At 43.4% G+C, this 14,876-nt stretch overlaps 1 protein-coding gene across 1 annotated transcript; it reads left to right on the forward strand.

The window, feature by feature from the left end:
- Window positions 1-13,097: 13,097 nt before the first annotated feature.
- LOC129673652 (60S ribosomal protein L39-like) lies at window positions 13,098-14,206 on the forward strand. Its single transcript, XM_055603551.1, has 2 exons — window positions 13,098-13,190; window positions 13,590-14,206. The coding sequence occupies exon 2, from the start codon at window positions 13,649-13,651 to the stop codon at window positions 13,802-13,804; it is 156 nt and encodes a 51-aa protein (XP_055459526.1). The 5' UTR covers window positions 13,098-13,190; window positions 13,590-13,648; the 3' UTR covers window positions 13,805-14,206.
- Window positions 14,207-14,876: the final 670 nt, after the last annotated feature.

The raw sequence follows: 14,876 nt of genomic DNA on the forward strand, positions 1-14,876 counted from the left end.
ACACACACACACACACACACACACACACACACACACACACACACACATACGAGGAGATCAGAAGATACCATCAGATGTCTACCATTATTGTTCTTCATCTTTATTTCTGAGTCAGGATCTCTTGCTGAGCCTGGATCACTGACTGGTTGAGCTTGGAATCAACACGGTTCAGAGATCTACCTGTCTCTCCCTCCCAACCTTTGGATTACCGGTATATGCCACTGCATGCGGCTTTTTGCACTGGTGCAGAGCAAGAGCTTTGCCCGCTGACCCATGGCCACGATGAAGACTTTCTTTTCTGATGTTCAGATGAATATCACTTGTACATTTTTTCTGGTTATTTTTTCATTCGCCATTTCCAAATCTAATGGATTGTTCCTGCACACTGTCCTATATAACCCTCTTTCTAATAGGCTCTGGTACTTAGTTTCAATTTTTCAATCCTTATAGTATCGATATAATTATTCCCGTCAGCTTTTACTTTAAACCTTGGAACAAGCTATGGCTCTAGCCTTGTTGATATGCCATCACCAAATTCCCCAAATTCCACCCTATGTATTCTGCATCTGAATTCTTTCTCTCTCTTCTCTGATTTATATCCCCATTCATAGGTCAGGTCTTTGCTCTTTTTCTGTCTCATGATCACGTTGTTACTGGTGGTTCCACTTAGAACTTGAATTTATCAAATTCATGTAGAAAATTTCCCATCAACCGTAGATTCAAAAATATTCCACGGCCAAAACAGTTTTCCTAAAGCCAAGGGCTTCCATGGGACATGGATTTCAACAGCAACAAAAAAAATCTTAATGCCATACACAAATCTCACTATGAGAGTCAATGACTTAATGTCAAGTCAATTATTTCAGTTCTACCAACTCTTTCAAGGGTGGACAGTGATGCTGGAGGGCCCTGAAACCTATGAAAGCGAAATATTCCAGGAAATGACTCCCACATACATTTCCAGTATCCCACCAGAGCTAAATAGGATGACAACTGTCCCCTGAACACACAGGAGTTTTCATGCCTCAGCATGTTGCTATCTTGCTACACTGATATCACATTCTCATCCTGCAGTGCCCCCAAAATATCCCTCTTAATACTACTCAGCTCTTGTGCCTGTGGTCCCACTGTGGCCCAAAGCTCTCTTTTGTGAAAGCTTTCCTAATGAAGCCAACAGCTGGAGAGGACTCAGGCCCCAATGAGGGTCACTGCCTGTCTCTCTTGGGTTTTATGTATTCCCGTTTTGTTACTTCCAGCATGTGGGGAGTTACCAACCCTTTCCACCCTCCCAATGTATGGCAAACTCATGCTGTTTACATTCCTGTGGGCTAGGGTCACCATAAAAGCTGTAACTCAATCCGAATATCAAAAAGCAAGAAGAGGAGAAGCCTAAATCTAATCTTATTTACAGTAAAAGACATAGTGAAAGAAAGGGTTAACTCAGGAGCCCTAGGTTGTTCAAAGCCTCTGTATTTCAAAGAAAGGCTTACTTCCCCAAAATGTCTTTGACCATGAAAATAACCTCTGAACCCTTGGAATATTCTGCCTGGTCGGTGTTTTTGTATGCCTAGGGCCTTAGCAGCAGACCTAGATAAGTTAATGCTAAGGATGAGATTTATGGCAAAGGTCTGGTTGAGGTGAGTCACTATGATGCTGATGAACATAGAACAGACTTCCAATAACAACCTTGGCTATGAGAGCCGGGGAACTCGCCCGGGTGAGAGGGTGTGTGTGTCCCTATGCGACTCCATTGGCAAGGGTCAACGGGAAGCTCTACCCTGGTTTCTGGACTCTGGTTTCTTTCATGCCCTTTTCTTTTTCCCTCATTTAAAACATTATCTTTTAACTTTATTTATTTATTTATTATATATACTTGGAGGGGAGGGATAGAGGCCAAAGGTCAACATGGGATGTCTTCCTCAATCACTCTTGACCTTTTTTTTTTTTTTTTTTTGGAGAACGGAGCCTCTCCCTGAACCTGGAACCCCAGGGTCCTCTTGTCTGCTGCTCAGTACTAATATTGCCTGCACATACATACTATCTCATCCTACTTTTAGCATGGATTCTAGAGGCCCAAACTCAGGTCTTCACACTTGTATGTTGAGGACCTTTCCAAGTGAGTTGTTCAAAAGTATTTGAAGTATTCAAATACTTCAAAATTTTAAGTTTTCAGTTATTAATAACTGACCTTGTGCCTGCTTATCAGCCACAGAAGAGTCCTAAAGCAGGGGACTTGGGTTTTCTCTCTCTCTCTCTCTTTTTTTTTTTTTTTTTTGTTTTTGTTTTTGTTCTTTGCTATGTTCTAACAGAGACCAAACCACAGGTGGTGTCCAGGGAACACTCAGGTAAAAGTCAGAATCAAGAGGTTGAGAAAATATTTTAAAATGTGTCCCTAATTTTGGTATCATTCACAAGCTCGAAAAGTACTAGGTTCAAGCTATGGTAACAGAGACCCAGCTACACAGAGGCTTCAGTAAATCAGACGTTTATTTTCTTCATGAAACAGCTTTTAGTGTTGGGGTAGTTTTGCTTATGTAAAAGCTCAGGGTCTCAAGTTCCTTCCTTGTGTTTGCTTGCCATCTCTCAGGGTGAGAGGTCAGTAGCCTTCAGCCACAGATGATATTTGCCCTGCAAACAAAGTCATGTTGGAATGCAGTCATGCCTTTTTTTTTTTTTTTTGGTCTTGTCTTGTCATAGACTGCCATTATGCTACAGAGTCAACAGAGACCCTGTGGCCCATAAAATATGGTCCAAAATATTTAGTGTCCACCCCTACAGAAAAAGTTTGCTCTGCCTTCCAGATGCAGGCAGGGAGATGTGAAAAACTGACAAAGACATCAAGCATAACTCATTTTTGCCCTATAGGGCTGAGCTACCCACAGACTCATTCAGTGCTGTTGGTTACTGCTATGAAGTAACTTGAAGTCCTTTCAAAATCCATATGCTAAAGTCTCAGCCCTAAGTTCCTCAGAATGTGACTGGTTGTATAGACTGAAGTGTTAACGAAGCATTAGGTCAAAATGGAGTCATTTTCACAGATCCAGATACACAGACTTGTGTGCTTATAGACTGCCATCGGGAAGGCGATATGAAGACATGGGAAGGCAGCCCTAGGAGAGAGGCCTCTGGGGAAACTCAATGTGCAGGTTTCGCCCTTCGAATCGAGCCTCAAGAATCATGAGATTATCAAAAATTATCAAATTCTGCTGTTTGCACCATATACTACATTCTATGCCAGCCCTAATAACCCAATAGAGAGACAGCAAAATCAGGCTTCCCAAAAGTATCGTGAGAGCCTCATCAAGAGCAGTAAACAGAATGGAGACTGTATTTTGCTATCTATGCTCTAGCACTAGAGGGTGAGCTTGAGGTGTCTGGGAAGAACCTGAAGCTAGGGTTGGGGTGCAGCTCATTGGTAGGGCTTTTGCCTACTATGTGAGTCTCTAGATTCAAGCCTGAGGATCACATACAAATCAATATTTTTTTTAAGTACTGATCCCCAAGGGCTGGGAAGACAGATCTTTTGATAAAACGCTTGCTTTGTGAGCCCAGTGACCTGGGCTCAATTCCCTGAGCCCACATTTAAAAAGTTAGCCCTGGTAGGATTCGTAATCCTACTGCTGAAGAGACAGAGATGGGAAGATACAGAATCAGTGAGCTTCTGGCCAGCAAGAGGCCCTGTTTCAATATTAAAACCCCAAATATAAATATATATGTATGTGTGTGTATATATATATATGTGTGTGTGTGTGTGTGTGTGTGTGTATGCCCAAGGGAGACAACAAATTAAGGAATGACACCTGACATTGATGCACTGCTGTCCGGTCTATGCACACGTGAGCCAGTATTTGTACACACACACATACACATACCATGTGCATGCACATGTGCGAAGAGAGTTTTGGTCCTCTCCAAAGGGAGAGATATCTCCTGACAGTTGAATGAGAAAACTCCTCATTACAGTTTGGATTCCCACGAAACTTAGGTTTGGGAAAAATTTTTCTGGGACAGTTTTCTTGTCTACGCGATAGCAGTATATTTCATGTAAATTAATATTTCGACCTTCACAGATCTCATGCAAACATGTTTATTTTCACTGGCACAGATAACACATACCTCCTGAACACAAGACGCTGCCAGTAATGAGCTCCGAGTCTTAGAGGGCGTGGGCCGATGCTCACAGAGACCCACACAAAGGCTGGCAGGATGAGGCTGGGCCCAGCTCATCAGGCTCTTCCCCCTACTGTATCACTGCTGTTTCCATTTCTGTTCATCCTCTTTATTTCTGCCTAACTCATGCATCTTTCAGCAAAAAGACAGAGCCGGGCGTGGTGGCATTCACCTTTAATCTCAGCACTCGGGAGGCAGAGGAGGGCAGATCTCTGTGAGTTCTGGGCCAGCCTGGTCTACAAAGAGAATCCAAAGACAGCCAGGACTAAACAGAGAAGCCCCATCTTGAAAAAAGAAAAAAATAATAAGACAGAATCTTGGAACAAGTGACAGCGCTGGTGGTTCTCCCTGTTCAAGTGACTCTGAAAGAATTGTGTTTATTTATTTAAGAGTTGGGCTTTGCTCCAGATCTCCACAACCAGACAAAGAGACAGATGAAAACTTCTCATGACATTGTGCCTTGCCCTTGACCTGGGACTGGAAATCCGAGCTCTTTCTAGCTCCCGCCTCTTGAGCCAGACCTGTCAGTCCTAATCTGCACTTGAGGAACTTGGAGGTTTTGCTTCTACTGATTCAGTAGCTCTGGGCTGGGACAGAAGACTTAGCATCATAAAAAGGAAAATGCCAGCACTGCTGCTGAACCCCACTTGGAGTAGCAGGATCAGAGGACGGTATAGGTAAAGCAGGTGGCCACCTCCATGCTGAGACAAGAAGCAGAAGTCAAGGCTCTGACCCTCTGCCAAGTATCGACTGCAATATTCACCATTCCACCATGGTTTTATATCGAGGGAATATCTCTGTTAAAAATGCTAACAGTCTTTGAAGATCATTTCTCAAGTTCAGCTAACACAATGGTCTCCAACAATATCTTAGCAAGGCCCCTATGGCAGCCATCTTGATAAATGGCATTTGGGCTATAAAGAAGGCCACAGCACAGTATTTCAGAAAGGAATTTTAACTGAAAGAAAGGGATATCAGATAGGAATGTTTTCTGTTGGAAGCAATAGAAAATTGAATTAAGAGTGATTAAATCAATATAGATATTTATTCATCTCACCCAAAAGGAAATCCAGCTGTTCAGGACTCCATCAATATCATGACAAATACAGGCTCCTTTTCCGTCTTTGGTCATTAGCTTTTTGTACCGGGGCTTATTGCTGCTGTTGTGTTAGGTATCACTTCTTTGAAAACAGAAGGAGGCCTAGGTGTGATGGTGCCTAGCATACCTGCAAACCCACCTCTCAGGAAGCATGAAGATCATGAGTTCCAGACCCATCCCGGCTACAGAGTGTGATCCCAGTTCAACAAAACGCATCCTGGGTCCACAGAGATGGCTCGAAGGTGAAGAATTGCTTACAGAAGACCCAGGTTCAGTTCTCAGCACCCACATCCAGCAGCACAGAACCTCCTGTAACTCCGGTTCCAGGGTATCTGATGGCTTCTCCTAGCCTCTGTAGACATCTGCATGAGCATGGTGACTATAAACTCACACAACTAATGCACAAACATAAATATTTTCAAAAAGAAAAAATTTCAAAAGAAGAAGAAAGGATGAGGGGGAGGGAGGAAAAATGGAAGAAAAATAAAGTAGTGTGTAAGCCACGCTCCTGAGACTTACCTGGAGAGCAGTATCCTTAGCTGAAGCTCCAGGCAGACTTCTTGTGTCTGATTGGTTGGGGTGGGCCTTTATTTCTCTTTCTCCGTAAACCAATCAGTGGTAAAGAGAATGAGTTTTTCCTGCACCTAGAGTACCAAGGCTTATTCTCCTGAGGTTAGGAGAGGAACCGACCCTTCCCAATCACAAGGCAAATTCACCAACTACAAAAGAAAGCAGTTCAGACACCTAAAGGCGACAACGGAATGCCAAAACCCAAGATACAGCTTGAGCCAGGACTGGCCGGGCTCCCACCACTCTGGGATCTCTGCTTGGCGTGATGATGATTACTGTGCATTCAGGAAAGCTGTGCAAGGCACGGTGTCCACCGGAGACCTATGGAGATATCGAAAGGAAGACAGAGCCGTGAAGGAAGATGGTCAGAGGGAAAAGGTCCAGTTTGCTGAATAAAACAAAGTGTCCAATAGAAGTCTTAACCTATTTTAAACCTCAAAGTCGTCCTTTGAGTCAGGGATTATTTCCACATTTTACAGATCAGAAAGACTAAGAATTTTGACTCCCCTTGCCCCTGCCTCAAGTCACATGGCTTGTAATTTGAAGATTTGTGCACTGACCTCAATGCTCTAAGCTCTCAAGCCAGTGCACACGGACTCAGATGAAGGCCTTGCTCTGGCCTCACCCTTGCTCTCTGTTTGGAGGACTGTGCTCTTCACAGAACGCCCTGGTTGGTACTCTTGTCTCCAAAGTCCCTTCAAGCTAGCTCAGTGGGCCACTCGCAGTGGAGGGGATGGGCAGAAAACAGCTGTGTCACTTCATAGCACTCATTCCCTAGCATAGGAGGTCCCATGCTGAAGAGATGGCTCGTGAGGGTAAGAGAGCAAGCATACTGTTCTTTCAGAGTTCAGTTCCCAGCATCTATGCCCGCCCCTCACAAACTCCTGTAACGCCAGCTGCAGGAGATCTTCCACCTTCTTCTGGCCTCCGCAGGCACCTGCTCCACACATGAGCTCTCACAAATGCTCTTGCACACACACACCATGTATGGAAATAAAAGAAATATTTTTAAGTGAGATCCAAGTTGAAATCATCAAACATTCATCTCTAACTCGGAATGCATTTCACCTCGTCCTTCTGCTCCATTGGCCATTCCAGCTTATATTATTTTTTTTCCCCAAGGAAAATGTAGAACAATAATATAAAGTCACTAGAGGGGCTACAATAAAAAAACAGTGTTCTATTTGCTTTCCTTAATTGCCTAGTAATTTTCCTCCACTCTAGTTATCAAAGGCCTTCCGATATCTCCTTGGGTATCTTGTCTGATTTGAATCCAACTCAGTCAATTATAGAACTCTGGTGAGAAGTGTTTGGCCAGCTTTTGTGCTAATTTGTCTCTGCTTCCAGCGACTGAATTCTTTTGGAGTTGCCTCCAGCAATTGAACCTTCCGATCTTGGAGAGCACGGCCAGCACTATGAACCCCTGTGAGAAACAGACACCATTCTATTAACTTTTGCCCTTGGTTCTGCCTAGCAGAGACATCCCTCAGCCTCTGCTAGAGCTCCTGGGCCTCACAAGCCTGTGCGTTCCTGTGTGACTCCAGCAAGTGTTCAGACAGGACAAGAATTTCCCATCTCTGATGCGTTTTCTATAAACACAATGATCAAGGTGAGATAAACATCTACCTTCCAGACACGCTCGATTTTTCACATGCTTGTCAAAAAACATAAAAGGCTGATGAAGACTTTCCTAATGTGATCTCATGTGTTATCACAGAAGGGGAGATGAGGATGAGCAGGCAGAGAGAGGAAGATGCCAACCTCAGCATCTGCAGAGTAGACAAAGCATCCGGCCTTCTGTCACCAGCCTGGCAGGAACTTAATATATGAGGCTTCTGAGTCTCAGAGAGGCAGAGAAAGGCGGCCAACATCAGCTTGTAATGTAAAATCTAGAAACAAATAATACAGTACTGTGTCCAGATCCTCTTTTCTGGGACACCCTGCACTGCTTTCAGAAAAGGCATGGAAAGTGGGGACACTCTCTGCTGCTATTTTTGCTGCAGACTTTAAACTATCTAAGTGTCTTGAGCAGTCACATACACAGATAAAACTCTTGGGGGAAACTGGGGTCAAACATTCTCTCAGAAGCCAAGATGTGGTGTGTTTAATCCTTTAGTTATAGAGATTAAAGGTGAATGACCCAGGCCCAAGATGAATGAGGAGAGCCCAAGAAATCCCTTCCCTAATTGGTGATAAAAATCCATCTAAATAGACTTCCCAAGCTCCAAGCCTCCCTTTCAGCCTGCTGAGTGGTTTAGTCTCTGACCAGGCCAAACTTTTGGCCCAGCTTCAGGTTTCCTTCTCCCACATGTAAGCTAAGAATTGAAGTTGTGCTGTGTGTGAGTCATGGGGCAGGCTGGGGACCAAGGCAGTCCTGACCTTTCTGCTGGCCCTGTGTACTTGGCAACATCCTTCTCTTCTTACATTCCCTCCCATTTCATTCCAACTTCTGATGTTCCGATGGTGTGTGTATGTGTGTGTGTGTGTGTGTGTGTGTGTGTGTGTGTGTAGCCTTCAATCTAACAGTAGCAAAAACTATTCAGCAGACTTGGCTCTCAAAATGAGTTATTTGATGCTAAGCACAGACATGGCAGACTTACTAGGAACCAGCATTGCCATGTCACCTCTTTCTTTTCTGCCATCCTGGGACTTAGGCTTAAGAGCAAGCATGTGCTTGCATTGCATTTCTATGAGTGCTCAACACCCTAAAAAAGCCCTTTGGCTGCAAAGCCTCTTTGGGTAGGATGGGATTGGCAGTGGTGGAAGCATCAGGCAGAGAGGGGGAAGAAAATTCACGCTGGGCGTCAGGTAAGCAGTCTGGTGCTCCCAAGAAAGCAGTAGGGACTAGAGGCAAAACCACTGGCTTTTAAGCTGAAGAGAACTTTTAAGCTGAGTTCAAAACTAGACTGTCGCTTGTAGTCGCTTGTAGTCGCTTGTAGTCGCATGGCTGTGGAATGCCATCCGATGTCTCTGAGCTAGAGAGCTCTTGCTTTTTAAGATGGGCACAGTGGCTCACCCCTACAGTCCCGGCACAGGGGGTCTCAAGCTCAAGGCCAGCCTGTGCTACAAAGCAAAACACTGCCTCAACAACAACACACAATCCCTGTCAGCCTTTAAATGGTGATGGTAACGTTGACTTTACTCTGGGGTAGGGATTTAAGTGGAGTAATCATGTGTGACAGCCAGGCTCACTGTGATGATGAAGCACATTTCCTAACACATCACGAGGGATACCAGTCCACCACTCTCGTTGGCTTACAGTTCTTTCCCATTTCCTCCATAAAACACCTGAACACACAAACAGATTTCCCCTACATCCCATGACTGCTTGCCAGTTTTCCTTTCGGGAGCCAAGCTCTTCCTGTCTGGTTGTTTGTCAGAGTCTAAAACAAGATGACTCCTGAGACAGAACAAGGGTGAAAGAGGGGTGGTGGGCATTAAGTGACTCAACCTCATTCACTGTTTTGTTTTGTTTTTTTAAAGCATTTTCCTTTCCCCACCATCTTTCTCTCTATATCTTCTGCTAAATGGCCTTAAGATGAGGCACAACACCATGGGCCAGAACTAATGAACTTGCAGCAGGAGCTGAGCATGGGGGACCACGTGGATGCCTTGAGGTTGGTCCAGATAGACTTTGAGACACGGGGAGAGCCATCCACACTCACGGTGAATGAGAGAAGGGGGCCCTTGGCATGGTCACTTAATCCTCTGAGAGAGGTGGGGGCTAACTATTGAGATTGCTGAGACAGGTTTTGTGTTTGCCTCCATGTGCGCTCCTTCAGGCTGCCCTAATTGGCTAAGTGGCTAAAAACAAGCTCCTCGGTGGCTTAAGTGCACAGCCCTACACAAGTAACGGGACCAACACAGGCCAGCTGCCTTGATTAGATGGGTGAGCACAGGGCCCAAGAGCAGATGTAGAAACAGATGGTGCTGATGGCAAATCCACATGGGAACCAGGTGCTTCCTGTCTCATGATCTGGGGAGCTCTCACATTCCAGGCAGAAGAAGCTAGGTTACATGAGAGGGAGAGATAGTAACATATGGACCCAAACTCCTTCTCTCTCCACAGCTGTGGGCTGAAACACACTGCTGCTGTCTGTGCAGCAGGAAGGAATCCCAGTGGTAACCATGCCTAAGGATGAGACTAAATGTTCCTGGTACATCCTTAGGACCACACAGAAGCTCTTGAAAGTAAGCTCTAGGCTGACCTCACTTGGAGATACAAAAGATGAAGAGAGATGCTACTATGAGGACGAAGATCAAGACAGACATCCAGTGGAGAAAGCAAGAGCATCAGAGAAGATGCAAAACTAAGTCTCAACAAAGGGGAACAACTGTGTTCCAAATTATAACAAACTAGGCTAGTCACAATATATGTGCATGTATACATATGTGTGCATGTACATATATATGTATACACACATATATACACATATATGTATATGAGAGAGAGGAGACACTTACTACTTATTTGTATATGGAGCCCAGGCTGGACTCAAATTTGAGATTCTTCTGCCTAAAAGTAAGAACACTCAGGTAAAGCCAACCAAACAGCATGCTGCCCAGTAACTTCTTAAATAAAAATAAATAAATACATAGATATTTTAAGATATGTCAATGAACTCCACAAGTTGTGTGTGTGTGTGTGTGTGTGTGTGTGTGTGTGTGTGTGTGCTCACGCGCACACGCGCTTTTATTTGGTTAAAGTTTTATTTGGTGGGATTTTTGTTGTTGTTTTGTTGTTTGGGGTGTGGTTTTATTTCCTATTCTTGGTTGGAGGGGTTGTTGTTATTATATTAGGTTTCTATTTGTTTTTTTGAGGAAAAAAAGTTTGGAGGGTAGGGAGGGAAAGAGGATCTGGAAGGACTTAGGGAAGGGGAAGAATATGATCAAAATATCTTTAAATTTGAAAATTTTTTTAAATAATAAAAATCATATAAAATAAACCATTATGCGCATGTGAAAATGTCATCCTAGTGAAAGATAAAATAATGGTCTTTGCAGCACATTCTAGGTTGAGGAGAATTCAACAGAATTCTTGAATAGCTTAGAGGGGCAGTGCTTGCTTGTCTAACATGCAAACAGTCCTGAGGTGATTTCTGACCAGGGGTGGGTGGGATGGATGTCAAAGAGTAACAAACAAACAAACAAAAACCAGAAAGAATGAAAAAGAAAAACAAACAACAACAACAAAACCTAGACATGGTATTTTAGTCTTTATTTGTTCCTATTTCCACTCCAACCCCCCCCCAATCCCAGAACTTAAAATGAGTTACAACAACTGATAGGCAGCATTTGAGTATGGATTGAACAATGGGTCCAATTTTTCTTTTAGCGTTAAATTTCCTAGTGTAATATTTATCATGAGACTTTGTAATTGAATGTCCTTAATCTCAAAAATGCTCACTGAAACGGCCGAAGGTAAATAAAATGTTACAGTGTCTGCAACACACTTGTAAACTCTCACTGGCTCACCAAAATGCTGATGGTGGTGGTGGTGGTGATTCAATGATAATGATGATGGTGGTGATGGGATGATGGTAATAATGGTGGTGACGGTGGTGTTGATGCAATGATGGTGATGATGATGGTGACGATGGTGGTGATAGTGGTAATGCAGATGATACACAATCCCCAACACTCAAGCGTGGAGCAACTGTGTGAAATTTGAAAATAAATGATGTTCACTGCATGAGCTTGTTCTTGAGATCTTTGATTTTTTTTCCTAAATAAATGACGAGGAGAAGTTAAATGTGTTATTGATTTAAAACAACTTATAGGCATATTAAACAACCATAATATGTGAGACATTACTGAATCCTGGTTGGACAAACCAACTGTTGAAAGGGATGTCCCTGAGGAAAAGCTATGAAAATTGAATTTGCATTAGATTCTGTTGTTGTGCTAATGGCTTTGTGTGTTGGAGAGGCACAGTTACTGCTATATAAGCCAGAGATAAAAGAATAAAAAAGTGAATGAGATAAAAACAAGAGCTCAAATAGTGATAGCTATTGAAGCTAGGTAATGACTCTATAGGCGCTCTTTCACACTAGCTTGTTGGTTTGGGGCCTAAAAATCACAATAAAGTTTTATTGAGTCCTAAAGATGTACAAAAGGTAGGAAAGTAGGTAGAACTAGCCCAATGCATCTTATGTTTTCTCTCATTCAGGGAATTTATGGTGGAAAGGCATGAAAGTAAAAGGTGGATTATTAAGAAGGTAGAAAGGAAAGGGGGAAGGAGGAGATAAAAAAGCAACAAGGAGGATGAAGCACATTATCTGCATGAAACTCATTACTTTCTCCAATTAATACACTCATTTTTTAAAAGGATCTTTAAAAAATCATATATATATATATATATATATATATATAGAGAGAGAGAGAGAGAGAGAGAGAGAGTTAATAGTAAATAAATAGTAAATAAATTCTTCTGGAGGACAGGATGAACAACTTATAACTTAATCATTTGTTAATTGCAGCCTTTAACTATTACCTTTAGGAACTTAAGGTTTGGTGTGCGTGCCTTCATACACACATGTTAAAAATAAAACATTCCAAGCCAGGATTGCCCAAGTCTCTACCCCAGGGGCAACACCGTGATGAGTGCTCACTTGCATTTCCCAACTGGTGTCTTTAGTAGGTCATCAACAGCCTTCCAAGTTCATTTGCTTTTAATTTACTTTGTGTTTAAATCACCCTCCCTTCATCCCTAGCCCTTCCTTTTCACTCAACACCAATAACAAAACAAATAAATATCTCTCTCCCAGAGGCTCCAGCAAACATATTTTCACTCCTGTTAGCCACAGGAGAACTGCAGCACTGAGGTGCACTGTGATCAGGTCCACAGTGACGCTGGGTTGGGCTGAGTCCAGGACCTTGGACCTTAGACCTTTGCTCTGGACGTTAGAAAGCTTGTCGTCTCTTGACCATCCAGAATGAAGGCAGCTCTAGTCTCTATAGTAACCAATCTGCCTAAAATAGGAATTATGTGGGGGAACAAAACGTTTAAAGCCAATTGGATCCATTCATTCCCAAACAATGTCAATTTAAGGGCTGTTACCCAAGTTGCTGGCTTACTGAATGGCTCCCACCATGGGCTCCACTAAAGGAAGTTGGGGGAGGGCAGCTATACCAAACGTCCTATCTCGTACAGACTCCCCTTCCCCCTCTTCAAACATCTCTTTATGACCCAGAGTCATAAGCTTTTAAAACAAACTTTCAGTCAAGGCAGTTTTATGGCCACAAGACTGAGGCAAAAGCAGAAATCTGAGAGTCCCTGACAGGCAAAGCATGCTTCCCAGGAAGCAAAGGGGCTGAGCCCAAATCCTGTGCAGAAACCTGGCAATTCAAGGTAGGTCTTCCAACAGATCCCCTCTGCAGTCAGCTCCCTGTTTGGGGGAAGCAGGTAGAGTAGGAGTTGGAACCAACATGGCCCCAAAATGGGAAGTGAAATTGTCCAGCCTGTAGCAATGTTCATCTGCTCTACAGGGTCACAGGGTGGTTTAATGGGGGTGACTCCAGGGTATTGTGGCAGATGTGCACAGTAATCCATTTCAGTTCACTGCCGTTGCTGTCCTTGTGTCTGTCTGCTGCACAAAACCTTTGGCTCCGCTCTGCTCTCACTCCTTCCAATCCTTACTTTTGAACTGTTTTTTACTTCCCAAACATTGCTAGGCATAGGGAATGGGATTACTGTGTCCTGTTAAAATAGCCCAGCTTTAAAAAAAATTTTTTTTTGCTTCTGGCCCAGCCTTTCTCTTCGCCTTTCCTCCTCCATCGTGAGCCTTACACCTAACTCGGCTTCTTGCTATGTCTTCTTACAAGACTTTCCGAATCAAGCGATTCCTGGCCAAGAAACAAAAGCAGAATCGTCCTATTTCTCAATGGATTCGGATGAAAACTGGTAACAAAGTCAGGTACAACTCCAAGAGAAGACGCTGGAGGAGAACAAAGCTGGGTCTGTAAGGATTCGCACAATGGCAAGACTGAAGGTTTACACAGAGTTATGATCATCATCAACTGGGTCCTGTGATCGTCAGTCAATCCTACCAGATGGAATTTTGGTCTTGTCTAAACTGGGGATAGAGTTTGTCCCACAATAAAATGTAGAACGTTTAAAAAAAATTTTTTTTTCTTTAAAATTTTCCCAAGTGAGATGATTTAAGCAGCAGAATCCATCCTTTTCTCTTTTGTCTTCCCCCTATCCAAGAAACACAAACTCAACAAGAACTTGGTGTTAGCCCTGGAGTCTAGTTGCTCACCTGGATGTCTTTAAGACTTGTCTGTGACACTTGGCCAGGGACATGGAGTTGGCCTTTCAACAGAGGGATCTCTGCATGGCCAGGCTTGCTAGATTTAGCAAGCAGAAGCAGGATAATCAGCTCCATCTGAAAATTAAGTGAGTTAAACAAAAAGAGAGAGAGAGAAAGAAAAAGAAAATTAGGTGAATAATTTTTTTTAGTATGGATACTTTTAAATATCATGTGGGAACTACATACAATTAAAAGAACGTGCATGATTCCTTAGAAGATCAAATTATTTCCTTGGAGACCTTGTACTGTGTCTGACAGCCTTCAGCCACACAACACAATTAGCTACCGTCCCTGAGTGTGCACACAAACTTACTCCCAAGCGCCAAGTCCTGCACTGCAGAGAGCGGGGCGTGAAGGAGGGCTCGGCATAAGGCGCAGTGGTGTGGTGTATGCCAGGAAACGGAAGCAAAAAGAGCTCCTTTACCAACGAGCAGAGGAAGACACCGGGTCAGAGGATTTGGGCAACTGCACACGGACACTGAAGGTTGGAGTAGAGGGTATCTTGTGTGAAGGTCAGCTAAGGAGAAACTGGGGTATCTGTCAGTGGTAAAATATTTGTCTAGCGTGTACTGAGTTCAGTCTTCAGCACTATAACAAAAAATCAGCGAAAGAGGTTGGATCTTACTCAGTAGGCCACGGAGAGCCTCAGAAGGTTTTATGCAGGGGAGTGACAAGGTCCCACTTATTTTTAGGAAACTCTCCCCATCAGAGAGATACTAGCACAG

The sequence above is a fragment of the Psammomys obesus genome, unplaced genomic scaffold (assembly GCF_907164565.1).
Source record: "Psammomys obesus unplaced genomic scaffold, mPsaObe1.curated_primary_1811, whole genome shotgun sequence".
NCBI classification, from domain to species: Eukaryota; Metazoa; Chordata; class Mammalia; order Rodentia; family Muridae; genus Psammomys; species Psammomys obesus.